The sequence below is a fragment of the Cnephaeus nilssonii genome (assembly GCF_951640355.1).
Source record: "Cnephaeus nilssonii genome assembly, chromosome: 14".
NCBI classification, from domain to species: domain Eukaryota; kingdom Metazoa; phylum Chordata; class Mammalia; order Chiroptera; family Vespertilionidae; genus Cnephaeus; species Cnephaeus nilssonii.
Window position 1 is genome coordinate 24,260,647 of NC_137085.1, and position 24,460 is coordinate 24,285,106.

The 24,460-nt window shown below is 43.1% G+C and overlaps 1 protein-coding gene across 2 annotated transcripts in view; it reads right to left on the reverse strand.

The window, feature by feature from the left end:
- Positions 1-96: 96 nt before the first annotated feature.
- The window catches only part of RNF20 (ring finger protein 20), a 28,850-nt gene continuing 4,486 nt past the window's right edge, over positions 97-24,460 (reverse strand). Inside the window, exons 3-21 of one of the 2 annotated variants that reach the window (XM_079790270.1) lie at positions 21,669-21,836; positions 21,369-21,516; positions 21,011-21,193; positions 19,705-19,823; positions 14,595-14,741; positions 14,344-14,421; positions 14,033-14,152; positions 12,686-12,865; positions 11,147-11,282; positions 10,717-10,838; positions 10,226-10,596; positions 8,905-9,022; positions 8,178-8,327; positions 6,359-6,571; positions 3,769-3,894; positions 3,459-3,599; positions 2,422-2,523; positions 647-2,167; positions 97-216 (exon numbers count right to left, since the gene is read on the reverse strand). In XM_079790270.1, coding sequence (XP_079646396.1) covers positions 1,991-2,167; positions 2,422-2,523; positions 3,459-3,599; positions 3,769-3,894; positions 6,359-6,571; positions 8,178-8,327; positions 8,905-9,022; positions 10,226-10,596; positions 10,717-10,838; positions 11,147-11,282; positions 12,686-12,865; positions 14,033-14,152; positions 14,344-14,421; positions 14,595-14,741; positions 19,705-19,823; positions 21,011-21,193; positions 21,369-21,516; positions 21,669-21,836 — 2,799 coding nt within the window. In that variant the 3' untranslated portion in view covers positions 97-216; positions 647-1,990. Of the gene's footprint in view, positions 217-646; positions 2,168-2,421; positions 2,524-3,458; positions 3,600-3,768; positions 3,895-6,358; positions 6,572-8,177; positions 8,328-8,904; positions 9,023-10,225; positions 10,597-10,716; positions 10,839-11,146; positions 11,283-12,685; positions 12,866-14,032; positions 14,153-14,343; positions 14,422-14,594; positions 14,742-19,704; positions 19,824-21,010; positions 21,194-21,368; positions 21,517-21,668; positions 21,837-24,460 lie in introns of those variants that run through there. The other variant, XM_079790271.1, reaches the window with a different exon arrangement.

Below are 24,460 nucleotides of genomic sequence, written 5' to 3' on the forward strand. Positions count from 1 at the left end.
ATAAAAATAAATAAAAGATCAGAATCCTCACCACTGGGTGGAACTGGCTGTCAGTCACATGCATTTAGTTTGTAGGGCGATGAGCAAATGAAGTTAGTTTTGTGATGTTTTGGAATGACTTAGCCATGACATCATTTAATCAGGACTGATGGACTTAGAGACAGACAAACATAGATAAACACATATGGTCTAGATCCCAAAGATGTCATTTTTTTCCTAGAAATATAGAAGAAAAATTGACCCCTCAATTTCTTTATTCACAATACAAGTTAATATTTAGCACAGTGCCTGGCACCTACCTGTTATAAACAGTTAATATCTAAACCCAAACCACCTGCTGCCCAAGTAGCCTATTTGTCCCCAAACCAGCAGTGTGATGCCCAGGATTGCCCTGAAAGCACAGAGCAGCCACGGAAAGCGCTGACTGCACATGCATTGTGTCCAGCAACAGGACTTGACCCCATGGTGGCTGTGTGTCTATGTGTTGTGTTGGGACAGGCAGGTGAGGGGATCGAGGGACCGTGACCTCTTTGGTGATACTGTAAGATTCCCCAGTTAAACCCGTTTCTGAACCCATCCTACATGACTGAAATTCATCACAAGTTCTGCTCATTATAGGTAGTGACCACAAAAGGACTGTCCTTACCCTTCTCCCAGGACAGGTGGTGATCCAGAAAGAATCCATTTTATGCAACCCTTTGCCAGAGAATTATGATTTCTGGTTGCCTGGTTACAATAAAACTTAAGATTCAAGAACCTGCAACTTTAAGAACTCCCTGGAAAACAAGTCACAATCTGTTACCCAACAGTGAGCTGTGAAAGAGAACCCAGAACAGCCAAATAAACCATCATCTTTTAGGCATCATCTCAGAACAGACCCAATAAAACCACCAGGAGGAAGGACTTCAATTAACCAAATAAATAAATAACTTAATCATAGTAGGCCCCTTAATCTAAATTGATGATTTCTTTCAACAGAATTCAATTCTATAACAGCAGGTGTAAATCAACTAATAATGGCAAATACAAAGTTTCAAAGAAAAACATAAAAGCAATCTGAGTCCTGCTTTATTGAAGTCTGTGGAATATATAAAGTCCTACAGGAAGATTAGAGAGAATCTTCTGGAAAACAGGGATCACAACAACCTTTGTGGAGAGGTTGATGAGAGAAATTCTCCCTGTGGAGAGGCCAATAAGAGAAATTCATCTCTCACCTTCCCTCCTCCTTCCCCCCCGCCCCGTATGGAGTTCCCAGAGTACCCAGACTTCTTCTATCTCAGTCCTGACCCCATCCTCTTCGATCTTGATTATATTTTAAGATAGAAGGGGCTACAGTATCTGAAATTGATAGGCCTCAAGAAATTTAAAGACTTTAATGTATGTAGAACATTCAAAACTTAACTTCAACAAGGAAGCCAGCGCACCTTCAAAAGTTACTTCACTGGTCAATAGAAATCAACTGAGTCATCCTGGACATAATTCATTAAGGCTTCAAACCATCTGGGGAAGAGTAGCACAATTATAACCCTATGTAATCCATGTTTACAAAAAGTTCACTACCCAAATCAAGAAATGTTTGCGCCCATAGATAGCTTATTTCTAAAGGATCCCCTACATACACTCCCTCCCCAAATGGCCATGTGTCTCCTCTGTTCTTTATTTCCTTCTCCATGCCAAATATACCAACTTCACTTCTTCAGGTGGAATGAGCCTGAAGAAAATGTTGAAAAGCCTAAAAGTAGGAAGTACACAAGGCTGGTAGGGAGACAAGAGTTGTTTCTAATTCATTTTATAAGCCAAGACTTGCACTCAGCAGTCCTTTCCCCTGATGTCATCCAGCTATCAGAGAACCTCAATGTAAAGGCTGTGAAGGACAACTGTTGACAGACAAAGTGCCTGCAGGCGGCAGTCCAGGAGGGAAGAGGTAGCGGCTTGATGGTGAATGAGTAAGTGCCTGTCTAGCCAGCCCCTCCTCTTCTCCTGGCTTAGGTCAACCGATGTAGATGCGATGGAAATCATTGGCACCAAAGGCAGCATTACACTTGGGACATTTGCGCTGGCGGGTATCATAGCGAGTCTTCACACACTCAAAGCAGAAGACGTGAAAGCACTTGGTAAGGACAGCATCCTTTTTACGCATGTTGCAACACGGGCAGGTCAGGCGTGCCTAAAAAAGAAAGAAGTCAAAGTCTGAGCAACCATAAAGGTTTGTGATCCAAAGGGCTCTCATACATAAGCAAACAAGATCCACCAAGCACCATTTCCCCCACAAAATAAACCATTCTCCAGTTACCTTCATGTACAGAAGTTCAATATTTATTCTCCCCAGCTATTAGTGGGCCACTTCAGGCCCTGACTGACAAAAAAAAAACAACACAAAAAACAAAAGCCAACAGCAATCACTGAGGCAGTTTTTCTAACCTTGTAATCCTTGATTTCCTCCATCAGAATCTCATCACATTTGGGTACGTTGTCTGGTTTCTTCGTGGTCTCCAGCTTTCTTCGAAGTCTGGAGATGTCCTCCTGCGGGAGGACAGACAGGATACCCATCAGACACACTCCCAGACCTGCCCTTTGTGACAAAAATAATCCCTCCAACTTCAGCATCCTGTTGTGGGAAGTCCTTTCATGCCCAGCTGTCTTTTAGAAATGTAGACAATTGCAAGTGGGAAGATATTTCTTTTGTTTCAGAACAGGCAACTGTGATCATATTGCCAAACCGGAGCTGCACCTAACTACTGTCAATTCAGCACTGTGGAAATACAGTCTAAGAAATGAGAAGGTCTGGATTTTTAAAAGATCAAAAGCTTGATGCAATACTTCATTTTAAGGCAATCAGTATTAAGCTGAAGGTAGATTGGATTAAATAATTAACAGATTTATGGATAAGGACAGAAAAACATAATGAGAAACAGCTGACATGCCAAAAATAGAAAAATTGTAGGAGAACTTTCCTTTTTTTAAATCCTCAACGAGGATATATTTTTATTGTTTTAAAGAGAGGAAGGGGTGGAGGAGAAAGAGAGAGAAACATCTATCGGTTGCCTCCCGTATGCACCCTGACCTGTGGGGATCGAACCCACAACCTAGGCATGTATCCTGACCAGGAATCAAATGCACAACTTTTTAGTGCATGGGACAATGCTCCAACCAACCGAGCCACACAGCCAGGGCTAGCAGGAGACCTTTTAAAGTCCTCTAATTAAGTATGTTGCTACTTAATTACCAACTCATTCCTCTAGTAAGTATTTATTTCATGCCCACTAGGTGCTAGGCACCATGACAGGCTTTGGGGACACAGCAGTGAAGAAACCAGACTTAGTCTTTTCTCTTGAGCAATTGCAGTCAAATAGGAAATGACATGCTTTAGACCAATGACTCTCCCACAAGATGGGTCACTTCAGAGCTCAGAAAACACCCAACAAGTGAAATAAAAAGAAAAAAAAAACTGTTCTTACCTGGGCTCGTTTGAAATTAAACATGTCCTTTTCTTTGGTGACACTGTTCTCCACGATCTCATCCTGAAAATCATGCAACTTCTTCTGAGCCAACTCCAGTTGTGCTTTGAGGTCATCTGCAAGCTGGGCTGCCTCCATTGCCTACATGGGATGGACAGTAACGTCATCTTGTCACCTTTTAGTATTTCCAGTGAGGTAAAATGCTAGCCCACGTTCAAGGAGTAAGGTGAGCTATGATTTCATCAGTGTCATCCCTACTTGTTCCTCTGAGACTAATGGTCACTTTAGATTACAGAGCAATCAATCATACCTTGCGCTTATTCATCTCTAAGGCTTGTGTCCTAAGACCCAGCTCCTTCTCTCCGGTGCCAATGTTGCTTTGTAACAGATGCTCCTTCTCTTCCAATTTCCTTACTACTTGTAACTGGGCATCAACCTTTGAAGAAGAAAATCAGATTTTAACATAAATAGGAAGGAAAAAAACAAAACTGACGAGGCTCTGTTAATTCACAGGCCCACAAAAGAGAATCTTCTAGAAATCGTAAACTATTACTGATTTTACCCATGACCCCTGCAAAGCACATGCAAGATTAGGATAATTAAAAGCTTCACTTTTAATGAAACATACACACACACACACACACACTAGAGGCCCGGTGCACGAAATTCGTGTACAGGGATTGGGGGGGCGGGGAGGAGCGGGTGTCCCTCAGCCCAGCCTGCACCCTCTCCAATCTGGGACTCCTTGAGGGCAGTCGGACATCTCTCTCACAATCCAGGACTGCTGGTTCCCAACCGCTTGCCTGTCTGCCTGCCTGAATGCCCCTAACTACTTCTGCCTGCCAGCCTGATCACCCTCTAATCACTCCCCTGCCAGCCTGATCGATGCCTAACTGCTCCCTGCCGGCCCGATTGCCCCTAACTGCCCTCCCCTGCCAGCCTGGTCGTCCCTAACTGTCCTCCCCGGCAAGCCTGGTCGCCCCCAACTGCCCTCCCCTGCTGGCCCAGTAACCCCTAACTTCCCTCCCTTGCCAGCCTGGTCGCCCCCAACTGTCCTCCCCTGCAAGCCTGGTCGCCCCCAACTGCCCTCCCCTGCTGGTCCAGTAACCCCTAACTTCCCTCCCTTGCCAGCCTGGTCGCCCCCAACTGTCCTCCCCTGCAAGCCTGGTCGCCCCCAACTGCCCTCCCCTGCTGGCCCAGTAACCCCTAACTGCCCCCCTTGCCAGCCTGGTCACCCCCAACTGCCCTCCCCTGCAGGCCTGGTTGCCCCTAACTGCCCTTTCCTGCAGGCCTGGTCCCCTCCCCAACTGCCCTCCCCTGCAGGCCTGGTCACCCCCAACTGCCCTCCTCTGCTGACCTGGTCACCTCTAATTGCCCTCCCCTGCTGGCCTGATTGTCCACAACTGCCCTCCCCTGCAGGCCATCTTGTGGTGGCCATCTTGTGTGGTGGAGTGGCGGTCAATTTGCATATTACTTTTATTAGATAGGATGTGTGTGTGTTTATATCCTATATAATAAAAGCCTAATATGCTAAGTGTCCGGTCGTCCAGTTGGACGTTCAACCAATCAAAGCATAATATGCTAATGATATGCTAAGGCTGCTCAACTGCTTGCTATGACATGCACTGACCACTAGGGGGCAGACACTCTGACCGGTAGGTTAGCTTGCTTCTGGGGTCCGGCCGATCGGGACTGAGCAAGATGAGCCGGACACACCTTGGAGCCCTCCTGCAGCCCCTCCCTGGCTGGCCAACCTCCCACATCCCTTCCCGGCCCTGATCATGCACCAATGGGGTCCCTCGGCCTGACCTGTGCCCTCTTGCAATCTGGGACCCCTCAGGGGATGTCAGAGAGCTGATTTCGGCCTGACGGTGGAACGACTGGTCACTATTACAGGCACTGACCGCCAGGGGGCAGACGCTCAATGCAGGAGCTGTCCCCTGGTGGTCAGTGCGCTCCCACAGGGGGAGCACTGCTCAGCTAGAAGCTGGGCTCATGGCTGGCGAGTGCAGCTGCGGTGGTGGGAGCCTCTCCCACCACCACGGCAGCACTAAGGATGTCCAAATGACGGCCTAGGCCTGCTCAGAGAAGGCCTAAGCTGTCAGTCGGACATCCCCTGAGGGCTTCCGGACTGTGAGAGGGTGCAGGCTGGCTGAGGGAACCCCCCCCCACTTGTGCACTGGGCCTCTAGTATATATATATATACACACACACATATATACCAGTATATATACATATACGTATTTGATGATTCAAAGAGTCTAGGAAACCACGGAAAAGATTCTTCTCCAAATTGCCAAGAACAGAGGAATTACATTTATAGGTATTTATCTTCTCCAGCCATACTAATCCCCAAAGCCTGGAAATTCATACTAGAACATGTAAATCATAGCTCAAACAAAAGTCCAAGTGTATCTCTTTCAGAACGGCTAGAGGTTCAAAAGTATTCTTTTTCTTGAAACTCATGCACAAAATAGAATCAAACAATATTAAGGGGTAAAAAGTAAAGTCATGCACCCACAAATTCTGATCCCAACATCCAGAGATAACCAGGTAACCACTCTTACTTTCTCATGCAACCTTCCAGAAATTTTAAAAATACACAGCCCATGCACACAAAGACATGCATTTTTAGCACAAAAGGAATAATAAGACAAATCACTTAATTGTATATTTTAGACATTTTTTCCATCTTAGCAGGTCTATATTTGTTTTAACAGCTGGTACATTGTACTCCTTTGTAAGGACATATAATTTACTTACCAGTAACCTAATAACATACATTTCGTTTTGTTTTTCCTATTACAAAAAAATGCCACAATCATCATTTTTAATGCATATCTTCATGTAGAAATTACCCTACTTCAACAGAATTCTGAAAAGCTGTTTATTCTAATTACCTGAGTCTTCAAAGTCAAAACCTGGTCAGCCAGCTCCTCCTTCTCTTCTTTGAGTAACTTATGGATCTGATTGGACTTGATACGTTCTGACATGAGCTTGAAATTGGCATCATCCTTCTCCCGCAACTGCTGCATCAAGCGGATATTTTGCTCCTGCATGTCTTCAAAGGCCTGGCCTGTGACATCCATCTCAGAGAGGAGAGCTTCTTCCTCCTAAAATAAGGAGGAAAAACCTTCATTTTAATGGAATCTTCTAATTCCAAAAAAATTAGCACAGGAAGCTAAGCTTCCTCACTGTTCATTCAGAAATAAATTAACCTACTGACAAGGAGACACTGAGTTTCAAGAAGCTTCGTTTTGTCATTATGTCAGCCCTAGGAATGCAAAAGACGCCCTATTATCTGAAGCCACTGGCACTGATTGGTCTGTCACCATTAGTTGATCTGTTCTCCAAGTTAGTCACAACAGACAAAAATTTTATACATCGCAGAATCAGCAAACTGATCCAGTAGTAGTTGATTAAGAGGACGTCTAACACAAAACCTAACATTTTCTCACTTTTCCATAATTATAATACTGGATTTAATCTACAAACTTTCCAACAGCATTGCACAACCATCTGACTGGTGAAGAACAGTATCTAACATAGTTTTCTTACATTTGTGTTATTATGGGCATGTTTTCATATGTTTAAGAACCATCTGTATTTTTTTTTTCTGTGAACTATTCTTATCTTCTGCCTATTCTGTTGGGTTGGTGTGTTTTATTCCCTATCATTTTAGAAGTTTTTAAAATATATATTATAAATATAAGCCCTTTTGTGATAATTTTTTTTCCCTGTTTGTCATTTATCTTTTGGCTTTGCTAACAGTCGTTTTTGCCATATAGAAATTTTGTGGGGCGTTTCCTTCATTAAGTCAAAATTATCAATCTATTCTTTCATGTTTTTAGACTCTTAGAAATAGCTAGAAGGGTCTTCTCCACTCCAAATCTTTAGGAAGAATTAACACTATTAAGATAATGAATATAGGGTCTTTCTACCTGTACTAAAACCAATAGTAGTATAATTTCCTAATAATTATTCTTTAAAAAAGAAAGAAAAGTGGCAATCAACAGACTTAAGAAGAGTCAAACCCCAGTTTTTATAAAATGAATGTATATAGATTCTAATAAAGTTCCTCTTTTAAAGGTACTTAATGATCAAGTCACCATTAAAACTACTTCATTTCATTGTCATGTTGCTATTTCTTAGAAACAGTAAAGGTGTTCCTCATAGTGAACATATATGGTTTTTCCAACCATTTTTGGTTATCTTTTTGTTGAACGTCAATAAATTCACTGGGACTTAACAATAAAGCAACCCATGCTCATTATCAGAAGGGAAAAGGTCTCTATAGTTCTAGGACCCACAAACAACCATCGTTAACATACTAAGTATTTATTTATAACCTGTTTGGGGCACGTTTTTTCTTAGTTTCATATACTTACAAGCACAACGTATATAAAATTTTCTATCTTTCATTTTAATTTTATATTCATTATAACCCCTGATTCCAGACCAAAAGAGAAAGGATAAATCCCTCAATACACAATGTCTGAACAACATGCTATCCATTTGAAAGTAAACTTCATGTCTCACAAATACACAAAACAAACTAACTGCAGGATAAAAGACTTCAATGTTAAACAAACAAACATATACAGGGGAAAAAAATATTTTAAAAAAGACTGAAATGAAAGAGCCAATGTCACTGTCAATAACATACCTGTCAGATAATACTGACTTCAAAAGTTGGTTAAATAAAGAAAGTGTGCCCACCTGCTTGGCCATGGCCAGCTTCTTCTGCAGGTATTCTATCTGCTCCTCTACTGCCCGGATCTTCCTCAAGGCGTCCTCATCAGCCATTTTCTTATTCTCTTTTTTCTCCTTATCCTCTAGATCCTTGAGTCTTTGCCTTAGATCTTCCAACTACAGGAGGAAAGGAATCACACAAAAACAAAGAAAAGCTATGATAAAATTTCAAAAATCAATTAATACTGTGCACAGATGGAGGGCCCATAACATCAAACTAACCTTTATAGAATTATGAAAGGGGATAAATGATATACACATCTCAGCACTGTTTTAACATCACTTCATTCCAACACTCCATGCTTCCATAGCAACGTTTCTGAGCAGTGTACATATATGTTTCTTTAAAATAGTTCTCACCCTTTTTTCCTAGACTCCAAAATTTAAAATAAGACATTCTTCCCAAAAGTAATCAGAAAAGAGAATCATTATAATAACGATTTATATGGGGTAAAGGGCAATACAAACGTTTGAAAAGACAATTCCTATTCCCAGTAATTCTGGTGACCTTACCCACCACCTAGTGGAGAATCTGGAAATCTTTATTTCAGATGGTTTTGAAAGGGAAGAAAATGTTGCTAAGTTTTAAATTCTAACTTTAAAAACAAAGAAACCATAGCCTTTAGAAGTGTGAAGGAAAATCCCACAAATGATGATTTTAATCTGAATGACAGGTAATGGCAGGCTAGATTACCTCTGCCTTAGACTTCTTCTCAGCTGCCATTAGCTGAACTTTGTCTCTCTGTTCCTTTGGGGCCGAGCGGTACATGTCTAGCAACAGTTTCATCTCCTTCTGGCTCTCCTGTGCCTTCCTATGAAGAGGGTGGCCGAGGAAGGGGGATGGTGTAACGAGAAAACAAAGGACATCAGAACAAGGGAATTTCTAATTGAGCAAAATTATTTTGCAGCAGTTCTATTTTACACTTTACATCACACCTCTAATAGACAAAACTTTCGCAACTATCAAGACACTTCTGGATATACTCAGGAAGGACAGAAAAGTAAGCTGTATAAAGGAGTCATTTCTCCCTTCAGACCAGGTTCTAAAGTTATCAAGTAAACACTGTGGCCCTTATTAAATAGGCACATTTCTGGGTCCTCACTCTTAGAAACTGATATTCATTAGGTCTGGGCAGGGGTCCAGGGTTGTATTTTAAATAAGTCACCCACATGATTCTGAACCACACTTGAAAAAAACATTTGTCTTAAAGAGGCCAAGAGGAAGGGAGGGGGGGAAAAAAAAGGAGAAAGTTGAAAATATAGTGCTGTTCCTAGATTTGACAGTTAAGTGATTAACCATCAGCCAAAGACGAAAATTTCATCTCTTACTAAATTATCAAACCTCTTAACTATACTTTCAGGTACCAAAGTTCAAACATTTTAAGCACAGTGGTCCCTCAAATCCAAACATCAATAAAAGCCCAACCATGACCAATGGGGAGCAGGAAGTACCCGGTTCTACCAGAGCAGTTATGAGTTAAACAGGAAGAGCAGGGGCGATGTGTGAGGTTATACGGTGTTTCATTGACTGTATAACTGATTTAAAGCCTGCAGGAATAAACCTCCCTAGAAATCTCTTGAAATGACCCAATATGTACCAAACTAGTTAACTGCCAGGCAAACAGATGAATATTGTTCAAACAGTGGTACATACTCTACCTAATATAAGTTAAATTACAATTAATGCCAGTGATCTACCAGTAGTTAATTTCAATAATTCTCAGGAGTGTTACTTCAATCATGACACCCCTTCCCATAATTTGGATCATGAAAAATAAGGCCACAACCACCAGGTTTACTGAGACTTGACCACTGAATTGGACTTCACAGTAGCCATGCAGGTCATTGTGGCTGTATGTACACTTGATCAAGAACTAAGACCACATTAACTGCTCATTTAGTTACATTCAAAGTGATATAATTATCAGATAAGCCATGCCATCCAGGGAACATTTCATGCGTGATGTCCTAACCTTAGCTTTTGAATCAGAAATTTATGTAAACATTGCTCTTACTTGAGTTCAATCTTCAATTGTTTGATAATTTCTGCTTCCTTTTTCCTTCCATCATCATGTTTCCCTTTCTCTTTCTCTTTAACAGAATCTCTCTCTCTTTCTGACTCTTTTAGTTTCTGCTTCTCTCGTTCTCTCTCCTTTTCCTTCTCCCGCTCTCTTTCTCGCTCCCTCTCTTTCTCCCTCCTTTCTCGTTCTCGCTCTTCCTCATCCCGTTTGGACTTCATTTCGTTGGCTTCCTCCTGAGATGCCTTCGATGCGGAGGACTGGGCAGACCAGTCTTCGGGATCTTGTTTCACCTCTGCAGGCTCATCCTTAGTGTCTTCAGTACTAGACTGAGACTGTAGGAGGGCACTGCCACTGCGCAGACGTGTCTGGGGGGACAAAGAAATGGGAGAAGCACATCACTTATGGCAACCACACTGCATTCCTCACTCGAAAACTGCTTTACAAACTGAATAGCAAATAATACTTATTCTACTCCTCCCGGTTACCTTGTTCAGGTCAGACTGGGCTTCTCTCAATTTCCGCTTATACCTCAGGACTTCCCCTTTCAGCTGGTGATTGTGATTCTGGAGGCTACTGATGAGGTGGCGCATCTCCCGGTTTATGGGGCCTTAAACACAGCAACAGCAATGTTATGAAGAACTCAATAAGGGGAGAGAGGACAGAACACATCAGGGACCTCTAAGAAATAGGGAGAATTGCCAAGACTCCTTCTCAGAAGATGAAAACAAAACTGGCCAATTTGAGTTAAAAATAAACACTCAGGCTGGGAACAGAAATGAATTACAGGGTTTGATTTTAGGTTCTCTAGGACTTCTGAGCTCCAGTTAGTACTAACAAATCCTGGCGACCATATTGTGTCTTTCAAGGAAAGCATTTGCAGCAGCCAAATGCAGGGAGGAGCAAGAATAATTGTACCTGCTTGCTCATTGGCAGCAAGGGTCTGCTCAAATTCTATCCTCAGCATTTCATATTCCTTGCGGACCTGGGCCAGGGTATCTTCTAGCTGGATCACTTCAGTCCTCAGCTTCTTATGAAGACTAACCTCATCTCGCTACACACAGAAAAAAATAAATAAATAAAAATAAAAAATTTTTATAAAAATGTGGAAAGAACATCATGTTCTATTATGTTCCTAAATTCAATCTTTATGGATCAAAGAAGAAGAAAAAAAATACAAAGAAAAGAGAGATTACTCCAAAAAGTTCCAATTTCATCAATACTTGATGTACACCAGATGGCAACTAAACACTGATTTGAGAATCAGCAAGATACTAAAGAAATAAAGGAAATGGCCCCTAACTCTGAGAATGTTACAATTTAACTGGAGAACTAAACAATAAAACTATAAACATATGTAAAGTAAGATACACTACATTAAATTCAGTTCATTTGGCAGAAATACAGCAAAAGACTGACTACTATAAAAAAAAAATTATCTTAAGGACTATAGAAGATACAGAAGTGAACGCATAAATAAAAAGTTTCTGCCTTTAGCCCAGCCAGTGTGGCTTAGTGGTTGAGCTTTGACCTATGAACCAGGAGGTCAAGGTTTGATTCCTGGTCAAACCAGGAATCACATGCCTGGATTTGGGGTCAATCCCCAGAAGGGGGCATCCAATCAATGATTCTGTGTCATTATTGATGTTTCTGTCTCTCCCTCTCCCTTCCTCTCTAAAATCAATTTTTTTAAAAAAAGTTTCTGGCCCTAACTGGTTTGGCTCAGTGGATAGAGCGTCAGCCTTCGGACTGAAAGGTCCCAGGTTTGATTCCGGTCAAGGGCACGTACCTTAGTTGCGGGCACATCCCCAGTAGGAGGTGTGCAGGAGGCAGCTGATAGATGTTTCTCTCTCATCGATGTTTCTAACTCTCTCTCTCCCTTCCTCTCTGTAAAAAATCAATAAAATATATATATAAAAAATACTTAAAAATAAATAAATAAAATAAAGTTTCTGTCTTTAAAGAAAAGTATTTACACAGGTATTATAAGCTATAATGGCTTGTATCAGAGACGCAGCTTATACCCTCTATTCTCCAACATGCACATAAGGCTCCACCCACACTAACCTATTTTTATGTCTGTTAATTTCACCGCTCAATGCCCTTCTCCTATTTTTATCTACCAGTAAACTTGTATTTATTCTTAAGATTCATACTTCACTTTGGCAAGTGAAATCTAGAAGGTTCCACAGTCAAATCAGATTCTCTGTCTCCTTTATCACTGCAAATGTGGGATATGCCTCTACTGCACCACACTGCATTCTAATGGATGCGATTCTCCCCACTAGCCTGTATGATTCTTGATGGCAGGATGCCCACCATCTAGCAGAGGCAAGACCTACAGCAACTTTATAAGTATTTGCTGAATGCATAAGAGATTAACTGCACATGAGAAAATAAAATTAAAAATTTATGAGGTAGAAAAGCTTATATACAGAAGACAAAACTAGCTGTTACCTCAATGAGCTCCACCTGGCGCTGGTGGGTCCCCCTGGTACCATGGAGTAGGGTCCGAGCCTCATCCAAGTGCGCTTTCAACTGTAGGCTCTCATTGTAGAGGACGGAGAACTGTGACTGCATACAGCGATATTCTGGAGTCTCCTTAACCACTTCCTCCACTGCGCTCCGCAGTTCCACCTCAGGGGGATCCAAAGAAGAGAAAGTCAAAGCAGAACCTAGCATCTGTGCCCTCAACACTAGACAGGAAATAAAACGTTAAACTCTGGGGGGAAAAGGACACATATGTAATACCTTAATCAATAAAGAAAGAAAAACAAACAAAAATGTTAAACTCACTGATGTCCTGCGCAATTGAGACAAGCTTGATGAAGATTATAAAGTAGTTCTACCCACTCCGCTAGTTATGTAAAATCTACCCAAAATTAAATCAGATCACCCAAGAGGTAGTACCTGGTACCTGTATTCTTCCACCCAAGAATTGTTTTACTTGATAAGTGTTCTACATTATGTGTCAGCCTAAATCCAAGGACTCTAGAAAAGCTCTATGAAATTTGCCAGATTCAGGGAGAGATGAGCACTATGAAATTTGTCAGGATGCTTACTTTAAGAACATAGTTGAGGACCCCAGTCACAAACTTGTTCTCTTTATTAATAATCACAGAAAAATATTTTTGACATTGAATCAAAAATAGTTATGCTTCTCCTAAGTAACTGCCTGCTTTAATTATGCAAATGCTTCCACTAATTTAACTCAGATTGTTTTTGTGTGTTTTTCAGTTCAAACATCTTTATTTACCTAGAAATCAATCAAATTACAAAGACAGGTGGCTGTGATTGAAAGAGGAATGGAAGACTTTCAGAATCCACTTTCTTCCCCCCAATTTTCTGGGGAAAGTAAATTCCAATGGGCAGGTCTGAAAACCAACAGGATCACAGACCAGGTTTGTTTCTGTTTTGGCAGCTAGAAACTGCAGAGCCAAATGCTGTGCCCACCTTTGGCAATTACTAACATGTGAGTGGCCTACCCTCCTACAGTATGCACAGGCTCCTGGCATATATCTGATATACAAGTCTCATTTTTTAAATCCATTTTGGATCCTCACCCTAGATTATCCTATCCTCACTTTTCTCAACAATTGCAACGTTAATTCAGTCTATATATCTTTGTAGGTTGCTTTCGATCTTTTTCAGAAGGAAGCAGAGTACAAATACTTAAGTAAATATATAAGGAAATAAATCAACATACCAATTTCCCCTCATAAATTCTGAGGATTCACAAGTATGGACATGAGTTGGTCAGCAAAAACATTTCAGTTTACTCCCAGTCAGAGATGTGTCTCCTACCTTCAGCTTTTCGTTTTGTGTAGTGACCTCGTCAAAGTCTTGCCGAAGTTTCTCCAGCTCGCAGTGGCGGTTCTGAGCCAACTCTTTGTTCTCCTCAAGCTCTGCATTCATTTCCTCAAACTGGAAAGATGAAGGAAAAGAGTAAAATGGAAACAAAGAATTTTTAAATCATTCCCATTCCTAAGTTTCCGTATTCACTGATCCACTCTTCTGCCAAAACCCCACTAGACCACTTGTGAACACAATCCCAGGTACCTGGCACAACACTGACACCAGGGCAAAAAACACGTCCTGAGTGAGTTAGACTTTACCTTCCGGGCATTAATAGTGATTGTGCCGCCATAGAGACTGCTCCCCGCTCCATATACCTTGTAACCTTTCGAGTTCACCTACAGAGAAGACAAAGATTCTTTAGTGAGGGACCCCGAGATTTCAGTCTGGTAAGCAAAGTACTTTCAAAGGAATCTGTTCGTCCCCAAAAACTACTACCCAAGTCCATCGTTTCTGAGCAGACTCCTGAAAATGATTCTAGTCTCCAAACTATGAATGAAACAGCACTTGCCCGTTCTAGGACTTCTGCTAAGTGTCGGTTGAGTCTCTGTTCCCTCTTCCGAATTTTGTCAATATCCCACTGCAGGTCATCAATCATGGACTCTAGGACAGACACTCGTGACTCAGCTGTCTCCACTTTACTCTGCAACTTGGAGAACTGCATCCCAAAGATGGGCATTCAAATAAGCATAGAAAAAAACAAATAAACAAAACCAAGTTAGAAAAACAATGCCTCACATCAATACCTTCTTCCCAATGCATGAGTATAAAAATGAAATGACAGGCTCTTTTAACAGTTCCGAGTCAGTTACAATCATGAAAACCATGGAAGTCTATAAGAACTCTCATACAAGGAAGACTACTTAAGATTCAATACTTTTTCTACCTCTGGGAAACATCATTTCTCTAGATAGAATAGAATCCCATCAGAAAATGTGTAATTTTTTTAAAATACATTTTTATTGATTTCAGAGAGAAATGGAGAGGGAGAGAGATAAAACATCAATGATGAGAGAATCATTGATCAGCTGCCTCCTGCACACCCCCTATTGAGGACTGAGCCTGCAACCTAGGCATAAATAGCCTGCAACCTGTGCCTTTGACCAGAATAGAGGTTTGACCAGGTTGGGGGCGCGGCCTGAGGTCCCCAGGCCAATGCTCTATTCACTGAGCCAAACTGTCTAGGGCAAATGTGTATTTTTAAGAGACAAAAGAAAACATTATTTTTTTCAGACACATAGTATAGGAGACAAAAATTCAAATACATAGTCAGAAAAGACACCTATCTTTACCCCCAACTCTCCCTTCTCATTTCTGCAAATGATATCCAAAGAGAACAAAAGGAAAGCTTCCATTCTCTTTTTTAAGCTCACCCAGGACAATCTTGAATCAGGTACTATAGAGATACAAAAATCTTTGGTGTTCTCTGTTTATTTAGAAACTTCACACCAGCTAATACTATTTAATGCTTTAATTATGAATCTGTCACATGTTCACATTAATCTATGCATATCCTTTGTGTTGGTGTTAAAATGTGCCACCCCACCCCCATGCCCTAACTGGTTTGGCTCAGACTGAAGGGTTCCGGGTTCTATTCCAGTCAAGGGCACATGCCTGTGTTGCAGGCTCAATCCCCAGTGTGGGGCAGGCAGGAGGCAGCTGATCAATGATTCTCTCTCATCATTGATGTTTCTATCTCTCCCTTCCTCTCTGATATCAATAAAAATGTATTTTAAAAAAATAAAAATAAAAATAAAATAAAATAAAATGTGGCCCCTAAATTCTTTGACAGTCCTCCAGTCAAGAGGTGGGATCACTGTTTCCTCCTCCTGAAGCTGAGTCAACTTCAGAGGCCCAGTGGAAATGATGCTACATAACTGTGAGGCTATGTCTGACAGGCCGTGAAGGTTCTGCCTGCGGTTCACCCTCTGAAAGCCAGCTGCCACATAAGGAGTCTAACTACCCTGAAACTGCCACGTTGGAGAGCAACATGCAGGTGTTCCGGTGGACTAAGGGGAGCTTCCAGCTGACTGGTAGCAGTAACACAAGCCACGAGAGCCATCTTGGACATCAGCTCAGCTGAGCAAAGTAATGTGCCTCTCTAGCTTTGTAAAGCTAAGTGAGACTTGGGGAAGGCCTGGAAGAGGTAGGTTCTTTCATCTTGGTAGCAAGTAGTTTGTCTTAAAACGTGACCACAAAGTTACTCTTTTTTATATATATATATACTTTTTACATTGACTTTTAGGGAATGGAAGGGAAGGAAGAGGGGAGAGAAAGAAAGAGAAAGAAACGTCGACAGGTTGCCTTCTGTGTGTGCCCCAACCGGGCCAGATCAAACCTACTACCTAGGTATGTGCCCTTGACCAGGAATCAAACACACAACTCTTTGGAGCAGAGCTGACACTCTAACCACTAAGCAACATCAGCCAGGGCAATTACTCTTTTTTTTTATGACACTCCAATCCTATACAATAAAAGGGTAATATGCAAATCGATCGAACGGCAGAACGACTGGTTGCTATGATGCGCACTGACCACCAGGGGGCAGACGTTCAAGACAGGAGCTGCCCCCTGGTGGTCATTGCACTCCCACAGGGGGAACGCCGCTCAGCCAGAAGCTGGGCTCACGGCTGGCGAGCACAGCAGCGGCCGGAGCCTCTCCTGCCTCCACAGCAGAGCTACGGATATCCAACTGAATGCTTAGGCCCGCTCCCTGCATCAGTCGGACATCCCCAGAGGGCTCCTGTACTGTGAGAGGGCGCAGGCCGGGATGAGGACTTCCCCCCCCCGCCCCCGCATGCACGAATTTCATGCACTGGGCCTCTAGTTTATCTATAAGCACTGCTCTACTCTAACCACTCCCTTTGATGGTTGATGAGAATCCACATCCTATATAATAAAGAGGGAATATGCAAATTGACCATCACTCCATCACAAAGAGGGCTGCACCCACAGCTGAGGCCAAGTTCCCATAAGGAGCCTTAACGAGCAATCAGCAGGGACCTGAGGCTACGCCCTCCCCCACCCCCATGGGGCTTGACAGGGGACCACAGGCTGCGTCCCCCACCTGGCAGGGCTTGACAGGGGATCTCAGGCTGCACCCCCTACCAGGTGGGGCTTGAAAAGGGACTTCAGGCCACGCCCCCCCACCTGGCAGGGCTTGACGGGGGACCTCAAGGTGCACTTCCCATCCTGGTGCTGGGCTAGGAGATCTCAGGCTGCTCCCCCCACCCCAGCACCAGGCCGGGGGACCCCAGGCCGCGCCCCCAACCTGGCAGGGCTTGACAGGGGTCCTCAGGCCACGCCCCCCCACCCAGCAGGGCTTGATGGGAGACCTCAAGGTGCGCTTCCCATCCTAGTGCTGGGCTAGGGGACCTCAGGCTGCTCCCCCCACCCTGGCACCAGGCCGGGGGACCTCAGACCGCACCCCCTGCCTGGCGGGGCTTGACAGGGGACCTCAGGCCACGACCCCCGCCCCAGCACTGGACCAGGGGACCTGAGGTTGCGCTCCCCTGCCTGGGTGGACTTGGCAGGGGACCTCAGGCCGTGCCCCCAACCCAGCAGGGCTTGACGGGGGACCTCAAGGTGCACCCCCAGTGCTGGGTTGGGGAACTCAGGCCGCGCCCCCACCCAGCAGGGCTTACGGGGGACCTGAGGCTGCGCCCTCCCGCCAGTGGGGCTTGACAGGGGACCTGAGGCTGTGCCCCCCTCCTGGTGCTGGGCTGGGGGACCTGAGGCTGCGCCCCCCCGCCAGTGGGGCTTTATAGGGAACCTGAGGCTGTGCCCCCCTCCTGGTGCTGGGCTGGGGGACCTGAGGCTGCGTCCCCACCCCCCGCCTGGCGGGGATTGACAGGGGACCTCAGGCCATGCCCCCCACCCAGCGGGGCTTGACAGGGGATCTCAGGCCATGTCCCCCACCTGGTGGGGATTGACGGAGGACCTCAAGGCACGTCCCCTGCCCTGGTCTGGGCTGGGAGACCTCAGGCCACACTCCCCATCCTGGCGCTGGGCCAATGGACCTGAGGCTATGCCCCCTGCCTGGCAGGGCTTGACAAGGGTGGGACTGGCCGGGTCTGGATCTAGCCCAATGGGGGGGGCAGCGGCCTGGTCTCGGTCTCATGCGATTTTGAGGTGCATGTGGGTGGGCAGGGACTTGACTCTGGGTCCCGTGGTGAGCCCCAGACTCTGACAGGAGGAAGGTTTTGATATACATTTTACTAATTTTCTTTCATCTCTGACACTGCTATTATAGAGAAAGGGCAAATAGCAATATTAAATTATTTCTTCTAATTAATCCCCTTTTAATGTGCACGAATTTTGTGCACTGGGTCACTAGTATATTATAAACTTCCCAGATGATTTTCATGCAAACAGCCCAGCAGGGACCTTGGCCCTGGAGTTTAGGAAACAAGGGCAAATGAAGAACACAAGCTTTGAAGTTAAACAGACCTACATCCAAATCATAGCTCCATCACTTTGTGACTGTGATGGAGCTATGATTACCTCAGACCAGTCACCAACCTCTCTGAATTTGTTTCCTTAGCTGTAAAATGGAAATTAATATGTATAAAGCACCTAAGAGCTAGGCACTGAGGAAATGGTAACTATTAAATTATTAAAAAACAAGAGTTTGGTGGCCAAACTAAGGTAGGTCAAATTTCTAAACTAAAATGATAATCAAGAGAATCAGAAGAGTCTTGTAAGACCTATCATCACTTAGTCATCCTATATAATAAAAGCCTAATATGCTAAGTGTCTGCTCATCCATTCAACCAATCAAAGTGTAATATGCTAATGATATCCTAAGGATGCTCAACCACTCGCTATGATGTGCACTGACCACCAAGGGGCAGACAGTCGACCGGTCGACCAGTTGCTATGCTGTGCATGGACCAGGGACAGACAGTTGACTGGTCAACCAGTCGGTATGATGTGCACTGACCACCAGGGGGCAGACACTCCAACCGGTAGGTTATCGGGACTGAGCGAGACGGGCCAGACATGCCCTGGAGCCCTCCCTCGGTCCCTCCCCGGCCCCAATCATGCACCGGTGGGGTCCCTCGGCCTGGCCTGAGCCTTCTCGCAATCTGGGCTGAGCCCTCCTTGCCCCCGACTGCACAAATTTCATGCCAGGCCTCTAGTTTTATATAAGTAAGCACATACCCAAATCGTGGTTTGAACATGCTCCATTTATGTCCAAGTTTGGACTGAAAACCTACATTCCTCAAGTTCTAGGTCATCAATAATGCAGGAGTTCCTATTGCCCTATTCTCAGATGAATTTCTACCAACCCATTCCTCAGTAACATTATACATGGTCTTTTATATTTGGGGTAGTTCATTATTTGGGGGTTTGGTATGTTGTTTTGCAAAACCCCACATGACAGTATTTCTTCCTAAAGACTAAGATCCTAAAATGCCAGTTTAAAAAACAGGAAGAGACTAGGAGAAATATTCAATGATTTTCTTGCTTTTACATATCTCAGATTTTGATTTCTCTGAGCTGGTTGCTTTAGCATGTCCTGCATGCTCCTCAATATAAAGAGACTTTCTAGATTAAGCTGACCTTGCAGCACTCAGAACTCTGAGTCAATGTCTGCCACAGGACACTAGGCCAAGTACCTCCTGAGACATGGTGCGGTGCTTCTCCTGAAGGAGGTCTGTCAGCTCCTGCAGCCTCATGTTCTCTTGTGCGAGGAAGGAGTTCAGCTCCTGCACTGCTTCCTCCACTATCAGGTTATCTGAGGGAGAACTTCAGGTTAGCATCTACTCTGTCACATTTTAGAACTGCATATTCCACCAAAACATTAACATGAAATCTCACTTTACTTTCCAGAAAACTTCAAGAATTAGGCTGGTTTTCATTATCTTCACAAGATAGATTAATTACCCAGAGATTAGGTGACCTTCATGAGGAAATGATCACAGTCAAGGTCACCTAACTTGCATCCCTTTCTATAGAGTCAAAATGCCTTAATAAAAGAAATTGGGAGTTTCTATAACTTTATTCAGATAAGGCAGAATTATCTAAAACACTTAATTTTAGAAGACAGAGGCATCTCTAATCTGTCAGACTTAACAGCAATAAAATTCTATTTTATAAGGCTACCACAAATTCCTATTGTTCACTAATACCAACATGAAGCATCTCTGTGCTGGGAGAGAAGGGGGCTAGAGGGCAGAAATTTCCTTGTTCAAATGAGCACCTATAAAGTCATAAAGAATAAAGAGCACAGCCCAGCCGGCTTGGCTCAGTGGTTGAGCGTGGACAAATGAACCAGGAAATCACAGTTCAATTCCTGGTCAGGGCACATGCCTGGGTTGTAGGCTCAATCTCCAGCATGGGGCATGCAGAAGGCAGCCGGTCAATGATTCTCTCTCATCACTGATGCTTCTCTCTCTCTCTCCCTTTCCCTTCCTCTCTCTGAAATCAATAAAAACATATTAAAAAAAAAAAACAACCCATAAAATATTTCATTAAAAAAACCCTGACTCTTTGAAATTAAAAAAAGCAATATCTAATCAACAAAGGAAATTTTTTAAAAATATAATTACCAATATTTAAAATACTTATCACTAATAAATTAATGGCAAACACTACAGAAATATACAGAAACAGAGCTATTTCTTAAATAATAAAATTAATTCTGCTACTCCCAAAAGTGTCTAATTAATAGAGTATCAGAATGGGCTGATAAAATCTTTCCTAAGCTTCTTATAGGACTGTCACGTGGCTCGAAATGTGAAGCACTCATAAAATACCAGCATGTCACAGTAAGGACGTAACCAGTAACATTGAACATTAGGATTCCAAGAAATTTAATGAAAAATAAATATGTAAGAACAAATTAGCATGCAAAGGTGAGTTCTTATTCCCCCACCCCCACCCCCCCCCACTCTGCTCCCCATCTCCTGGTTCTAGCCTCACCTCCACTGTTTAGCTTCCGGGACAGGAGCTCCACTTTTTCTTGCAATTTATCATAGACAGTTACGATCTGGGACACAGCTCGGCGGGAGGACTCCACGCGCTCCTGCAGCTGAGATTCTATCTCTTCACTGGAGCTGCTGGCCAGAGTAGCAAGGAAAGAGAAGGCTGGCTCTTGCCCTTCCCCTGAAGAGGGAAAAAGAAGCCCCCCCAAAAAAATTATTCAACTGGAAATATCAAAATTCATTTTTCCCCTCAAATGGAAAGCCTCAAAGCAAGGCTCTTCAAAGAAAAAAAATAAAAAGAAAAAATAATAATAATAAAAAAAACATGCAGTGGTTAAGTCCCTGACAGTACTCACCTCTGTCGCGGTCATCTTTCCGTTCCTGATTGCTGTCAGAGTCCGGCTCTGGTTCAGGCACAACAAGGGCTTTTCTCTCTGTGAGGAGGTCCCCCAAACCCTGCTGCAGATCGTAACGTTTAAGGATGATACGGATGTTTTCATCAAACTGGAGAAGATTAGGTACAGTTATAAAAAAACAAAATGACACAAATTTGGCAGTTATGACAAAACAAAGACACAACTTTGGAAATGAAGAGAGTGCTGCTCCATAGAACCAAAATGCTCAAATAAAAATCTGAGCAAATGAAGAGTAGCTACCTGACTCCAATACCGATTGACAATCAACAGGGAGGCATCGTCCGTGGCCTGTCTTCGTTCAAGTTTTTCAATGTGCTCCCGGAGTTCATCTTCAATGGTCTGCCGCTGATCCAGCATTTCTGCCAACTTGCGATTTTTGGCTTGCAGTGTTCGAATGTCTGAATCCTCCTGCCCCAGGAAACCAATCTTATTAGTCTCCACAATGAAATTAGACAATCAGCTATTGAATTCAACAAGGCCTTATTAGTTAGTTATTTCCTACAGATAAAGCTATTTCTTTTTTAAAGGTTTACAGTAAATAATTAGATAAGTAGTAGGAGCAGAAGAAATAAAGGGTCTATGATGATGGGAGGAGAAAATGATACAAAGAAATATATTAGAACCTCGACCTCACTCATCTCACTGTTCTAATCAAGTCCACAAAGTATTACTACTGTGAGGCTCCACCATCCTGCCAGGTCATCTCTACCCGGATCCACAGTCCTCTATCACCTAAGCACTGCCCTTCATTTGTTCAAGACTTTGGAACCTTCTCTATCCCAGGCCCTCAATATACATGTGGACATGTCCACATGTGAACAAGCCACATCCTCTAGCATCTAGGCTGTATTTTGGACTCCTTAACTCCAATGATTCTCTCTTCTACTGTGCTTCAGTCATGCACTTTAGAAGCCACATCTTGGACTTTTGTCTGTAACTGTGCCACATCCCAAATCTTAAATTTCAACTTCCCATTCCCTGAATAAAACCGTATCTTCCCAGGTATCTCACGCCCTATCCAAATACACCAATCTTCAACTAGATCTCCAACATTTTGAAATGTCGCCTTTCTCCCTATCAGTCCCCTCTATATCTTCCATACCTTGACTATATCCTACAGCAAGCATGACAAACTCGCGGCCCACAACGAATACTTTTATGGCCCATCCAATATAAGGGTATTTAAGAAACGTTTTAACAAAAATTTCGTAACTTAATTTTTACAGTATCCTGTTATACATAATTATTAGTAACGAACTAAAACGTTCACTAATGACTGATTACTATAATCACATTGCATTCATTTCCCTTACGCGCCTTATGCACAGGTGCACCATTTCTCTCTACTAATACTAGCAGTGAATATTTTAGCAGCTGATTGCCACATCATTAGTCTTGTACTGACTTGTTTGGTGTGCACAACAGGAAATATTTCGCTTTTGAAGAACAAGAAAAATAGGCTTATTTGCATTACGCTTATTAATTTGTGCAGTTATTCAGTGTCTGGCAAATTAATGTTCAAGAAAAAAATATTAATTTTTATTAAAATGTTCTATTATTTTATGTTAACAATTACTCATTTATTTCAGCCCTTTGTATTCAGCATGTCTTTACCAAAATAAACCTAAGTTTCTATGAAAATTTAAGCTTTTGTTTTTTTGCGGCCCACATAAACTTAAACCTTGGTATTTGGCCCATGTTAGCCTTTGAGTCTGACACGCTTGCCCTACAGAATAGTCATTCAAACTGCCTATCAGGCCCCTCAATTCTCTGCGCTAATCCTTTTATTTCACCTCTGCGAACAAGCCCCAATCGGAATTAATCCACATACCTGACTATTCCTTTCCTGTACCCAGTATGCCGAGACTTCTAAATAAGGTCATTAAATCAGGGAGACTGCTGCCTTTATAAAATAACTTCCTAACCTGAACAGATCTTGAAATTTCTCTGGAAATGTTTCTTTCTTTAACAAGGGAGCTACCTCCTATTCTCCATCAAAACAATATCAAACTACCAAGCCATGCCTCCTCTCACGTCACACTAAGCAGACGACTCTGCTTCCCACTTTAAAGAGAAAACAAAAGGCGTCAGATAGGAAGCTCCTAAATTCCCCACCTCCTTGACCCCTTCATACCACTAACCAACCTGTGCACATATTCTTAAACCTCAACTTGGGCTAAGAACCGTTTCTGCAATGACATCACTCCATCAGTAATTCCACAGTCCTGTCATTTTTAACTTGTCTCTCTCTAGCTCCTTCCCTAGGACCGGGAGCGGGGGGGGGGGGAAAGAGAGCAGTATTCCAGGTCAAGAAACAGGATTGGAAAGGGATTTTTACTTTATCTAGGAATTAATGAATATTTTAAGGTAAGAACTATTTATTAGAGCACCAATTTCTTGTTTTTCTTTTCTCTTCCATATTGGTTAAAACATTCTTTTTTTTTTTAAATATATTTTATTGTTTTTTTACAGAGAGGAAGGGGAGGGATAGAGAGTCAGAAACATCGATGAGAGAGAAGCATTGATCAGCTGCCTCCTGCACACCCCCCAATGGGGATGTGCCTGCAACCAAGGTACATGCCCTTGACTGGAATCAAACCCGGGACCCTTCAGTCCGCAAGCCGACACTCTATCCACTAAGCCAAACCGGTTAGGGCAAAACATTCTTGATATACCAAAAGAGTCAATAGTTTCCCAATGTACCCGTTATTAATACTGTCAATAAGCTATATCTTCAACCTCTCTTCTGAGCACTTCTTCCCCCTCTTGTGTAATGGAAACCTGGATGAAAAAACCATTTCCCCATAGGCTTCTCCGGCAGTGATTGTTTCTCTCCCTCCCCCCTTAGAGCCCTGGATCTAAAGACAGGGAGGTGTTCTCCTTGTTCCCCACTGCCACTCCCAGGCCATTATCCCACCTTCTTCCCTAAAACCTCCCAGCTCTGCACAACTCATGCCATTGGTCTGTACCACCTGCCACCCTGCCTTGCTGCACTCATCTATATATGCCCAGGTCACTTCCCCACATTTCCT